Here is a 14,734-nt window from a genome sequence, read left to right on the forward strand (position 1 = left end):
CGCGTGATGACGTCATTAAAATGAAGATAGTGTCAACTCATGATAAAGATAATTAATTAAGCAAGCACATACTGAAAGTTGTGCGAAATTCGAGCACACATAACCAAGATGCGCTCTGTTGAATGTGATAATCTACACAAAAAGATAACAAATCCTAATTTTTAAATTCAAGTGGCCATTTGATGACGTCAAAACATTTTGTACGTAAAATGTGTACATGAATTCATATCTACAACTCAATGGCTTCCAGAATAAGTTAAAAAAATCGGGGGTCATCTTGCATTCTGAAGAATTATTTTCATTTTAAAAAAGACCTATTTTTCACCATTTTCAGAACTTTTGTAAAATAAATGTGCGCATTTTGTCATTTTTAACGTGCTCGTATAGCGTTATTTTAAGTCGGAACTGACTCAAATTTGGTGAATGTACTAAGGATGGTGAGTAGAATGAGATTTGTAAAAAAAATTCATATTTTTTACGCTTTTTAAGTATCGCGCGCGCAAAAACGCATTTTTGCGCAGTAATTTTTTGAAACACGCAAATGGCCTAATTCATGCTCTAAATTGATCAAAACTTAATTTTGAGCGTTTTAAATTTTTAACGCGCGATATCACGCGCATGAACCTACGTGCGCGTGCGTTTTTATTTGCTAATATTTTTACCCTTGATCTGAAGTTTACGTGTAGTGAATTTCATTAATATGTGATAATGAATTATGGAGATATGATTGATAATGTGATTTCGCAAAATGGCGTATAAATGTCGTCACGGATGAGTGATCACGCTGGAAAGCTTATTAGGATTAAGTTGTATTATTTGAAAGATATTCTGAAATTTTTGTAATCATTGACATTAAACTTTTTTAGATAATTGTTACACAAAATAGTGTACAGAAACAATAAAAAGAAAAAAAATAACTAGACATGAAACTCGTCACTTTGACGAGTTTGGTTATCCGCTGCGCAAGTGGTGAAACATGGACGTTTAACGACGTACCTTTTAACATTAAGGGGATAGGTTGAGGCCAAAAGGAAGCGTTCACGTTGGCATTATGACCTACAGGCCGGACAAGCAACTGACAAACAAAACCAGAAAATGTAATAGAAATCACATATCTCCTAACAACGATGAACGGCTCTGATACGAGAAAAATATTGTTTGCCTCTCTCTATCCTGTAAAAATAACGTCTTATTTGGCCTGCTACATTATAGAAATAGGTAGGAAATAAACGATTTGGGCTATTCCATTACAGTCGGTATAAACAGTAAAATCTGTTTACATATTACATACAGTGTAGATTAGGTGAAATTACGGGAGCCGCCATTTATTCCAAATTTTAACATGGCGGCGGCATCAAAATGAAATACAAAGATAGCAATTTCGGAAGGATATTATCTCAGCAACAACATATTAACGTGCAGAAGAAATTTGAATACGTGAAATATTGATGCGCGCTCTTTTAAATGTAATGAACTATTACGCAAAAAATGAAAATACGACTTTTTTTAGTTAAGTGGCCATATGATGACGTCACATCATCAGATTGGCAAAATGTTCACATGATTTCGTATCTACAATCCAATAGCTTCCAGAAAACGTTTTAATCGTGATTATCACATTTTATTCTTACGAGCTATAACAGATTAAAATTTACTGTACAGATGAAATTAATGCCACACATAATTTAAATTTTTAGGCATGATGACGTCAAAAAAATTAAAATATTTTTAACTCATGCGAAAGATAGTTGATTGACCTAGACAATATCAAAATCGGGGTGAAAATGGAAAACGGATAAGTGGAGATGCGCTCTATTAAATGTGATGAGCTATGACGAAAGATACAAAAATCCTAAATTTTATATTCGCGTGGCCATACGATGACGTCACAATGTCCGGTTAGCCATATTGATACATGATCCTATATCTACAACTCATCAACTTCCAGAATATGTCATCCACAAAAAGTTGACCGTGCAGTTTAGAAACTACGACTGTTTAAAAAAAGGCATAATTTTGACGAATTTCTGAACTTTTTCATCAAAAACGCGCGCAAATTGACCAATTCGACGTGCTCGTATGACGTAACCTTAAGCCCAAATTGTTTAAAAGTTGGTAAAATTACTAGAAGAGGCTGGAAAAACATAAATCACGCGGAAAATATATGTTTTCAATGCTACGTGCGCACCGCACACGTAAAAATTTGCGCACGCGTGGGAATTTTTGACATGCTTAAAATGACATGAAACGCGTAGAAAGTTGATTAGAAAATAATTTTGCGCATTTTGAAATTTTAAATGCGCGTGCGCGCGTAACTTTGTGTAAAACACGCAATTTTTGTTCAACAGAAAGTTAGCGCATGATATAAATTAAATTTGTGCGAAGTTTCAATTTAAAATGTTATTTGGTTTTTGACCTATGTTAATTACGAGAAAATTGTTAAATCGCGCGTACGTCACGTTGCGCAATTGTAAACATCATGAAAAGCTTCGCTTGACGACGTTACATAAATGTCAAAATGTTAACATAGTTCACAAAATGTTATGTTTGCAAGTTTCAGAGAAAAGCGTTACACAAAAATCATACAGAAAGAAAGAAGAGAAACTAGATTTGAACTCGTCACTTTGACGAGTTCGGGTTATCCGCGCAAACGCAACATGCACATACTTAACCATATGAACCTCGACAATTATTATGCCATCCTATGACATGAAATAAATATGTTTACAGTGCTAAATTGTACCTATTATGTAGCATACATCATATTACAGTATTTTACAGAATAAACTGTATATGTTATATACAGTGTAGCATAGACAAAATTATGAGACCCATCTTTTAAATCCAATTATTAACACGATGACGTCATCAAATTGACATATAAAGATAACAATTTTAGAAGATAATTATCTAAATAATTACATTAAATCAAATTTGAAGAATTTTGGGCACGTAAAAGTGAGATGCGCTCTATTTAATGTGATGAGCAATAACGAAAAAGTAAAAAATCCTATATTTTACATTCGTGTGGCCATACGATGACGTCATAACATCCGAGGGGTAAAGATTCTGCATGAATTCATATCTACAACATATCTGCTTACATATTAAATTAAAAAAATTGGGGGTCGTGGATGATCCTGAGGAGCTATAATAGATTAAAAATAGGCATAATTTTGACAATATTTTGTCACTTTTGCAACTAAAACGCGCGTAAATGGTCTAAATCAACGTGTTCGTATGACGTCATTTTAATTTGAAATGATGTCAATCTTTTTAAAAATGACTAAGAAAGGCTGTAAAATCATAATTCAAGAGAAAAACACATGATTTTTATGCTCCGTGCGCACCTTAATACGCATAATTTTTTTCGCGCGCGTGGGAATTTTTGACATGCTCAAAATGTCATGATCAGCGTAGAAAGTTGATTAGAAATTAATTTTGCGCATTTTGAAATTTTAAATGCGCGTGCGCGCGTAACTTCTTGTGAAACATGCCATTTTTAATCCATAGAAAGTTTGCCCTTAATGTGACTTAAATTTTCACCAAGTGTCAATACAAAATGACTTTTGGTTTATAATCTATGATCAATAATTAAAATTCATAAAATCGCACGTAACTTACGCTGCGCGACTCTAACGTCATATAACGAAATTTCTTGCACATCTACAGCTACAGGTCAATCTTATGACAAAGTTATGCAATCTTATGTTGACCATAATTAGAGATACGCTGCGAACAAAATTCCGGGAAAGAAAGAAGAATAACAAAGAAGATGATGATGAAGATGAAAAAAAAGATATTTACAATCACAAGGGTTATCCGCAACTAAGTTGCGGATAACCAACTAGACATGAAACTCGTCACTTTGACGAGTTAGTTATCCGCACCACGACAAACGCCACGTTCACATCATACGTTGGAATATTGCACACAGATAAAGATTATGGCATTATGACAAGAACTGAAGAATATGATATGCTGTTAGTGCTGAATTCTGTCAATTTTGTGTCATATAGCATATACATGCAAACAGTATAATCTGTATACATATTACATACAGTGTAGAATAGGTGAAATTACGGGACCCGCCATTTATTCCAATTTTTAACATGGCGACGGTATCAAAATGAAACACTTGGATAGCAATTTCAGAAGGAAATTATCTCAGGAACAACATATTAACGTGTAGAAGAAATTTGAATACATAAAATATAGATGCGCACCCTTTTAAATGTGATGAACTATTACGCAAAATATGAAAATTTGACCTTTTTAATTAAACTTGTCATATGATGACGTCACAACATCTGATTGACAAAATGTTCACATGAATTCGTATCTACAATCCAATAGCTTCCAGAAAACGTTTTAATCGTGATTATCACATTTTATTCTTACGAGCTATAACAGATTAAAATTTACTGTAAAGATAAAATTAAAGACACACGTAATTTAAATTTTTAGGCATGATGACGTTATAAAAATTAAAATATTTTTAACTCATGCGAAAGAAAATTGATTGACCTAAATAATATTGAAATCTCGGAGAAAATGGAAGACGGATAAGCGTGATGCGCTCCATTGAATGTGATGAGCAATAACGAAAGAGACAAAAATCCTATTTTTTACATTTGTGTGGCCATACGATGACGTCACAACATCCGTAAAGAAAAAATTCTACATGAATTCATATCTACAACATATCTGCTTATTACATATTAAGTTAAAAAACTCGGGGGTAACGGTTGATCCTGAGGAGCTATAATAGATTCAAAATAGGCATAATTTTGACAATATTTTGTAACTTTTGCAACTAAAACGCATGCAAATGGTCTAAATCAACGTGTACGTATGACGTCATTTTAATTTGAAATGATGTCAATCTTTTTAAAAATGACTAGGAAAGGCTGGAAAATCACAATTTAATAGAAAAAAACATGATTTTCATGCTGCGTGCGCACTGCACGCGTAAAATTGTTAGCGCGCGCGGTAAATTTTGACATGCGCAAAATGTCATGAATGGCGTAAAAAGTTGATTAGAAATTAATTTTGCGCATTTTAAATGCGCGTGCGCGCGTAACTTCTTGTAAAACACGCCATTTTTAGTTAACTAAAAGTTTGCCCTTGATATGACTTAAATTTTCATAAAGGGTAAAAAAAAAATTACGCTTGGTTTTTAAGCTATGATCAATCATAAAAAATCATAAAATCGCGCGTAAGTCACGTTGCGCAACTCTGACGTCATTCAAAATAGGAGGTGCACAACTTCACGTAAATGCCCATGTGTTGACAAAGTTATGAAATGTTATGTTTACCCATTTTAGAGAAACGCTCCTCACAAAAAGGAAGGAAAGAAAGAAGAATAATACAGAACTAGATTTGAACTCGTCACTTTGACGAGTTCGGGTTATCCGCGCAAACGCAACATGCACATACTTAACTATATGAACCTCGACAATTATTATGCCATTCCATGACATGAAATAAATATGTTTACAGTGCTGAATTGTACCTATTATGTAGCACTAGCATACACCATATTACAGTATTTTACAGAATAAACTGTATATGTTATATACAGTGTAGCATAGACAAAATTACGAGGCCCATCTTTTAAATCCAATTATTAACACGATGACATCATCAAATTGACAAATAAAGATAACAATTTTAGAAGATAATTATCTAAATAATTACATTAAAACAAATTTGAAGAATTTTGGGCACGTAAAAGTGAGATGCGCTCTCGTTTAAACGCAATGAACTTTTATGCAAGAGATGAAAATATGACTTTTTGAATTCAACTGGCCATATGATGACGTCACAACATCTGATTGGCAAAATATTCACATCAATTTGTATCTACAATTCAATAGCTTCCAGAAAACATTTTAATCATGATTATCACTTTTTATTCTGACGAGCTATAACAGATTAAAATTTACTGTAAAAATGAAAATAAGTGAACCACGTTATTTACATTTTTAGACATGATGACGTCATAAAAATTAAAATATTTTTAACTCATGCGAAAAACAGTTGATTGACGTAGACAATATTAAAATCTCGGGGGAAATGGAATACGTATAAGCGAGATGCGCTCTGTTGAATGTAATGAGCAATAACGAAAGAGAAAAAAATCCTATATTTTACATTCGTGTGGCCATACGATGACGTCATAATATCCGAGAGGTAAAAATTCTGCATGAATTCATATCTACAGTATATCTTCTAACATAATAAGTTAAAGAAATTGGGGGTCACCTTCGATCCTGAAGAGCTATAATAGATTCAAAATTGGCATCATTTTGACAATATTTTATAACTTTTTCAACTAAAACGCACGCAAATTGTCTAAATCAACGTGTTCGTATGACGTCATTTTAACTTTAAATGATGTCAATCTTTTTTAAAATGACTAGAAAAGGCTGTAAAATCATGATTCAAGAGAAAAAAACATGATTTACATGCTCCGCGCGCACCTTACGCGTAAATCTTTTCGCGCGCGTGGGAATTTTTGACATGCTTAAAATGTCATGATCAGCGTAAAAAGTTGATTAGAAATTAATTTTGCGCAATTTGAAATTTTAAATGCGCGTGCGCGCGTAACTTCTTGTGAAACGTGCCATTTTTAATCCATAGAAAGTTTGCCCTTGATATGACTTAAATTTTCACCAAGTGTCAATAAAAAATGACTTTCGGTTTATAATCTATAACCAATCATTGAAATTCATAAAATCGCGCGTAACTTGCGCTGTGCGACTCTAAATTCATATAACGAAGTTTCTTGCACATCTACAGCTACAGGTCAATCTTTTGACAAAGTTATACTATCTTATGTTGACAAGGATGAGAGATATGCGACGCACAAAAATCCGGGAAAGAAATAAGAACTAGACATGAAACTCGTCACTTTGACGAGTTAGTTATCCGCACCACGACAAACGCCACGTGCACAGCATACGTTGGAATATTGCACCCAGAAAAAGATTATGGCATTATGACCTGATCTGAAGAATATGATATGTTGTTAGTGCTGAATTCTGTCAATGTTGTGTCATATAGTATATACAGTATAAACAGTATAATCTGTATACATATTACATACAGTGTAGAATAGGTGAAATTACGGGACCCGCCATTTATTTCATTTTTTAACATGGCGACACTAAAATACCAATTTCGGAAGGATATTATCTCAGCAACAACATATTAGCGTGTAGAAGAAATTTGGATACGTAAAATATAGATGCGCGCTCTTTTAAATGTGATGAACTATGACGCAAAATATTAAAATACGACTTTTTTTATTCAACTGGCCATATGATGACGTCACTACATCTGATTGACAAAATGTTCACATGAATTCATATCTACAATCCAATAGCTTCCAGAAAACGTTTTAATCGTGATTATCACATTTTATTCTTACGAGCTATAACAGATTAAAATTTACTGTAAAGATAAAATTAATGACCCATGTAATTTAAATTTTTAGGCATGATGACGTTATAAAAATTAAAATATTTTTAACTCATGCGAAAGATAGTTGATTGACCTAGATAATATTAAAATCTCAGAGAAAAAGGATGACTGATAAGCGTGATGCGCTCCATTGAATGTGATGAGCAATAACGAAAGAGACAAAAATCCTATTTTTTACATTTGTGTGGCCATACGATGACGTCACAACATCCGTAAGGAAAAAATTCTGCATGAATTCATATCTACATCATATCTGCTTACATATTAAGTTAAAAAACTCGGGGGTAACGGTTGATCCTGAGGAGCTATAATAGATTCAAAATAGGCATAATTTTGACAATATTTTGTAACTTTTGCAACTAAAACGCATGCAAATGGTCTAAATCAACGTGTACGTATGACGTCATTTTAATTTGAAATGATGTCAATCTTTTTAAAAATGACTAGGAAAGGCTGGAAAATCACAATTTAATAGAAAAAAACATGATTTTCATGCTGCGTGCGCACTGCACGCGTAAAATTGTTCGCGCGCGCGGGAAATTTTGACATGCGCAAAATGTCATGAATGGCGTAAAAAGTTGATTAGAAATTAATTTTACGCATTTTGAAATTTTAAATGTGCGTGCGCGCGTAACTTCTTGTAAAACATGCCATTTTTAGTTAACTAAAAGATTGCCCTTGATATGACTTAAATTTTCACAAAGTGTCAAAACAAAATTATGCTTGGTTTTTAGTCTATGAGCAATCATAAAAAATCATAAAATCGCGCGTAAGTCACGTTGCGCAACTCTGACGTCATTCAAAAATAGGAGGTGCACAACTTCACGTAAATGCCCATATGTTGACAAAGTTATGAAATGTTATGTTTACCCATTTTAGAGATACGCTCTGCACAAAAAGTGAGGGAGAAAGACAGAAGAATAATACTAGACATGAAACTCGTCACTTTGACGAGTTAGTTATCCGCACCACGACAAACGCCATGTGCACGTAATACGTTGGAATATTGCACACAGATAAAGATTATGGCATTATGACAAGAACTGAAAAATATGATATGCTGTTAGTGCTGAATTCTGTCAATTTTGTGTCATATAGTATATACATGCAAACAGTATAATCTGTATACATATTACATACAGTGTAGAATAGGTGAAATTACGGGACCCGCCATTTATTCCAATTTTTAACATGGCGACGGTATCAAAATGAAACACTTAGATAGCAATTTCAGAAGAAAATTATCTCAGGAACAACATATTAACGTGTAGAAGAAATTTGAATACGTAAAATATAGATGCGCACCCTTTTAAATGTGATGAACTATTACGCAAAATATGAAAATACGTCTTTTTTTATTCAACTGGCCATATGATGACGTCACAACGTCCGATTGGCAAAATGTTTACATGAATTCGTATCTACAATCCAATAGCTTCCAGAAAACGTTTTGATCATGATTATCACGTTTTATTCTGACGAGCTATAACAGATTGAAATTTCCTGTAAAGATAAAATTAATGACCCACGTAATTAAAATTTTTAGGCATGATGACGTCATAAAAATGAAAATATTTTTAACTCATGCGGAAGATAGTTGATTGACCTAGATAATATAAAAATCGGGGTAAAAATGGAAAACAGATAATTGGAGATGCGCTCTATTAAATGTCATGCGCTATGATGAAAGATACAAAAATCCTATATTTTATATTCGCGTGGCAATACGGTGACGTCACAATGTCCGGTTAGCCATATTAATGCATGATCCAAAATCTACAACTCATCAACTTCCAGAATGTGTAATAAAAATAACTTTCACCGTTTAGTTTAGGAACTACGAATGTTTAAAAAAGGGCATAATTTTGACAAATTTTGACGATTTTTTGAACTTTTTCATCAAAAATGCACGTAAATTATCCAATTCGAAGTGCCCGTATGACGTAATTTTAAGTCGAAATTGTTCAAAAGTTGGTAAAATTACTAGAAAAGGATGGAAAAACATAAATCACGTGAAAAAAATTGTTTTCAACGCTACGTGCGCACCACGCGCGTAAAAAAATGCGCGCACCTGGGAATTTTTTACATGCTCAAAATGACATGAAACGCGTAGAAAGTTGATTAGAAATTAATTTTTCGCATTATAAAATTTTAAACCCGCGTGCGCGCGTAACTTCGTGTGAAACATGCCATTTTTTTTTCACAGTCAGTTAGCGCAAGATATAACTTAAACTTTTGTTAAGTTTCAATTTAAATTGTTATATGGTTTTTGATCTACGTTAAATACGCGAAATTCGTAAAAACGCGCGTAAGTCATGTTACGCAACTCTGACGTCATTTACAATAGCAGGTGCACAACTTCACGTGAACGCTCATATGTTGACAAAGTTATGAAATGTTATGTTAACACGTTTTAGAGATACGCTCTGCACAAAAATGACAGAAAGAAAGAAGAATACAGAAAAAAAAAAAAAAAGATGATGAAACAGGACAGTTACAAGGAGTTATCCGCTGAATGCGGATAACTAATAAAAAGATGATGTTGATGTTGATGATTTCGTACAATCACAAGAGGTTATCAGCAACTTCGTTGCGGATAACCAATAAAAAAAAAAATAATAATAAAGATTTTATACAATAACAATAGGTGATCATTTTATTCTAAATGATCACCTAATAACAGATTTATGTGTTATTACGAATGTAATTTAATTTTGAAGTTCATTCTAACATTTCAACAAAACAATGTATGACTTTTTGTAATATTTTATGAAATCATACCTGGCCAGTACGAATATTTGGGTGGAGCGAATTTTGAGTGACTAAAATAGAATAGAGGAACCATGAATAGGCACAACAGGTTGTATCGGTGAGTATCTTTTTATTTATCTGAAACTTACTTCCAGTCAGAAGACTTTCTATCCTTGTATAATTGTACTTCAAGGTTACCGGCATTTCTACTGTTTTTGATGGCAGATTCTGCAATTCTCTCTGGAATACCGCGTTCTATGATTAATTCTTTGATAATAGATTTTGTTTCTGTAGTAGCGTTTATGACTACTGAAACAAATTCCTCAAAAGTCGCAAATCTGTCAAAGGAAACAGTGTCATTAAAATGTAGGTTACGATTGTAAAACAGAATGATAAACTACTATGTAATTCAATTCAATTCACTGTCACTGTCAGTTACGGATCCAGGATTTTGAAATAGGGGGTGGGTAACTTAATGTCCTACCTTTTGCACTGTAATTTAGGTGACTTTTTCTTTAGTTTTGTATGTTAATTTCATTCAAAAATAAACGGAAGAGTCATTCTCTACCCGCCGCATTAATCTTCTGCGTACAGGGCTGATGCATGAAATATATTTTCTTAATTTTTTAATTCACCATAATTCGGATTAAATACTCCAAACAAAACAAAATGTAGATTCAAATGATCAAAACAACTTTGGTACGGTGGTAACGCTTAGCAAGTGATATAATTGGTGTATGTGCTATTCTATTTTTACTTTTCCTTTGTTTTCATTAAAATGGGTAGAGGTTGAATGGATGGAGGTATGGAAAATATGTGAGACAGAGAAGAAGTTCTATGCTGAGCAAACGACATAGTGATTGGAAAATAATAGTAGGCCTACAAATAGGAAAACTCAAAGTGGCCAGGCATTAATGTATGAGCCTGAAATAGCTATCATTTTGTAACCGGTGGGCATTTACCTTGTGTTCTGTCTTCCATCTTCTATTCACGGTTACTGCTGATAGGCCTTGAACTTACATAATGAATTTTAATGTTGAAGACACCAATAGCGCGCCATAGCTTTTAAAAGGATCCGCCGCGCGAGTCGCGACCGCGAATGACGAAAGATGGCGGTTCGTCTGATTTTGCAAAGTGATTGGAATAAAGCTCTTCGGTAATACAGTACACAGTAATAATTAGTATTTTTCTTACAAATAGATAATCATTATGGGAAATAGAAAGCATGTTACATTTCTTGGCGTTAGATGTATTTGTTTTTGATTCTTTATATGTCTTAGGCACAACGAAGGACATGCATGGGTTTCTTGTAAGACCGTGGCTGACCAAGACTCGGAGTCCGGAGGTAAGTTTTGTATAATAGCCTAGAACTAAGAATAGGTCTAGCCTAGGCCTACTAGCATAGCCCTACTAGCATAGCGTAGGCCTAGGCCCTGCAGTAACATGCTGGAAAATTGTTATTGAGTTTGAGGGGCTGGTTGGTGGTGGAAATTTTTTTTTTTTACTATTATTACAATGAATGACTAGGCCTAGCTTAGCCTACTAGCCTAGGCTATGTTACTAAAATATCTTTTGCTATTTTTTCTGTGTGTTTCAATGTGTTTCACATGGAATTTATTCTTGCTTATATGCATGCGCAACAGAGCGTCATGTACATAAATAATAATGAAACTTTGCATGCTTAATAATATACATGCATAAACATAAATTAAATTTTTTTATTTATTGTTCAAAAACAAGACATGGACATAAAATTAAATTTTAATTATGCTTTGTTTAGGCCTGCAGATTTAATTGAAATGAATGTTTGCCAATTTCAAATTGAAGGTTTTAATTGTTATTCAAATGTAAAACATGCGTATGTGTTGCGAAAATCTTATTATTATTATTATGAGTAAGGTTTGGAGGAAAATGAAGCAAATGAGCAAATGGAATTGTGCCTAATTTGACTAAGCATTATATGCTAATGAATTGAATAATTTTTTACCTTGTTTGATCATTATAATTTTTCTGATGAACAGATCTTAATCAAAAGGAGTTTTTCCTTACCAGATGAATGTAATTTTGAATTTAAAGACAAATGAGGACGAAGTTTCCAGTCCATTTTAAGGTTTGAAAGCATCCAAATCAGATGGAACAGACCAAATTCTACCCAGAGTTCTTAAATCTTAAATTATGCACAGCTCAATTGGCAGATGTTGCTTGAAAGGCAAACAAAATGATCAAATAGTGCGCGATCTAGCCTAACTTCTAGGTTGGCAACAAATTCCATCCATTAGTTAGCCATAGGTCGGAAAGTGGTAGTACTACTAGGCGTATGGCATACATCTGAGCAATGCTGAGCTTATATTATTATTATTAGATAGAAATTCATGTATTTAAGCTTCATAAAAGACTTAAGAAAATTACAAAAAACTTTTAAAAAAACCTCTGCTCCTAGATATCGGTGATTAAGGGGGAAACTTTTGTTTTAGCCTTTGGTGCTAGACCTCCTTTTAGACTATCATCAACGACATCAGCCGCATTGTAGTGATTGGTCCTCACATGACCTTAGGAGGCTACAGTAAGAATAGGCCTAACCAAGTTGATTGAATTGTACATTCACTTACTATACTAGAAAACAGAATGAGGTTTAAGTAGGACTTTCATTCATTCACCTTTTCAGCATGTCCAAGTGTTCAGGGAGAGCTGATTTCACATGGTGTTTCTAATGATGGCGTGCCATATGTAGTTGGATCTGAGGGTTTCAGTGTTGAACAAATTACAAAGGTAGAGTGTAGTGTATCTGTTCTCGCTCATACAGTGCCATTGCGAAATAAGTTTAATTTAATAATAAATAAAAATGCAAGAACATTAGAATTAATAAAGAACTGTATCAATAATAATAGTTTCTATATTCACCTTTTTTATACTGTAAGCAAATTTCAAAGATTGGGTAACTGCAGTTGAGGATTAATTGTAATGTTAAAATTATATTATTTTTTACAGAACAGCGTAGTCATATCACACTATGATCAGGGTATAACTACAAAGTTTTTTGCTCCACAAACCATATTTAGTGATATCCACAGCAAAAGTGTAAGTACATATTTTAGAGTATCAACTTAGATCAAGGCAATCTAACAGTAGGATGCTGAGCTCCGGCGATCAAAGGGTTTATCTGTGACTGCGACCAATCAGTTCCATGGAGAATACTGTATGTGCATAGTACAGTACTATTAGTTAATATTTGTCGCAGCCAGACATAAGATCAAAGGACTGTACAAGTTTCTACCTTGGCAATGCGGGCTCATTGTCCTGTTGTTAGATTGCCTTTGTTAGATTAATGCTATATTAATTGAGGAATGTGAGAATTCACAAATTTGAGGCCATTTCATTCTTTGTGTTCTTATGCTTGGATCTCACTAGAGAAGAAAGGCGTAAATGCATAGATGCAATGCAAGCTAGTCCAATGACAACTGACAGTTTGAATGATCCATCTTTTGTGGTTTGTCAAATCACAGTACAGTATGTTGCGTCTACGAATTTGTGTTGAGTCTCTATTGGGAACCAACTTGTCTGTAATACTTGATCAAAATAGTTGGTGAATTTTATTATCAACAACCTTTTGAAAATTAATTATCTTTCTATCATTATTTGAACTTTTGGATTTAATGACAATTTACACAGACAAGTGGTAACGGTAATTGGAAAACTGAGTGCTTCAATTGTCCCACCTAGAATATGTATCTATCCTGAGCGGTTTTTTGTGTAAATGGTCATAAGAGATAACATAAATTCTATATTTTTGTTTTCCCATTTACCGCTTACCGTTACTGCTCACCATTACCACTCGCCATTACCGCTCGTTCTTGGTAAATTGACCTTTTATGGATGGTTATTTTAATATCTTGAATTATTGAATTTATATATTGAATTGATTGATATCTTTATGTTTTTTGGGATTGTTTTATTTTGACGTTTTGTAGATTATAAGTCTAGATGTATCACCCGCAGGTGCGCTGGCTGTGTCTGCTGGAATGGATGGCCTCTTGAGAATATGGGAAACAGACACTGGTATTATTAGGGTAAGATTTGTTCATACTGTAATATGATAGCATAAATAGACTAGTAGGGATAAACCAAACGTACATACTGCATTTTGTTTCTTTAAACAAGCACAGAGTTTGTGTGTGTGCTAAAAACAGGCCATGATGTCTTTTTTAGTAATTTATTACATAAATGGTGTGTTATTTTCATACATTGAGGGTGCAATTTAACAACAATAAATCCATGGCTGTGAGACAAGCTATACACATTTGTATTGATAGAAAATACAAGAACATTGATTTGTTATTTTTTATTTAACACTTAATTAAACATCGCACAGCCTGCATATGCTTTTCTAGGCCCCACAGCTAGGCCTCACATCTAGCTAGGCCTAGCCTGGCCTAGATTATTAGTCTATAGATGCATAGCTAGCGACCACTGCATGCTGTAAATAAAGTAACACGGC

At 33.6% G+C, this 14,734-nt stretch overlaps 1 protein-coding gene across 6 annotated transcripts in view; it reads left to right on the forward strand.

The window, feature by feature from the left end:
• LOC144847861 (proteasomal ATPase-associated factor 1-like) overlaps positions 1–14,734 on the forward strand; it is a 103,596-nt gene that overhangs the window by 25,827 nt on the left and 63,035 nt on the right. For 5 of the 6 annotated variants that reach the window (XM_078704405.1, XM_078704409.1, XM_078704404.1 and 2 more), the window contains exons 1-5: positions 11,317–11,395; positions 11,520–11,584; positions 12,905–13,008; positions 13,228–13,317; positions 14,208–14,306. In XM_078704405.1, coding sequence (XP_078560531.1) covers positions 11,349–11,395; positions 11,520–11,584; positions 12,905–13,008; positions 13,228–13,317; positions 14,208–14,306 — 405 coding nt within the window. In that variant the 5' untranslated portion in view covers positions 11,317–11,348. Of the gene's footprint in view, positions 1–11,316; positions 11,396–11,519; positions 11,585–12,904; positions 13,009–13,227; positions 13,318–14,207; positions 14,307–14,734 lie in introns of those variants that run through there. The other variant, XM_078704406.1, reaches the window with a different exon arrangement.

The sequence above is a fragment of the Antedon bifida genome, chromosome 7 (assembly GCF_963402885.1).
Source record: "Antedon bifida chromosome 7, ecAntBifi1.1, whole genome shotgun sequence".
NCBI lineage: Eukaryota > Metazoa > Echinodermata > Crinoidea > Comatulida > Antedonidae > Antedon > Antedon bifida.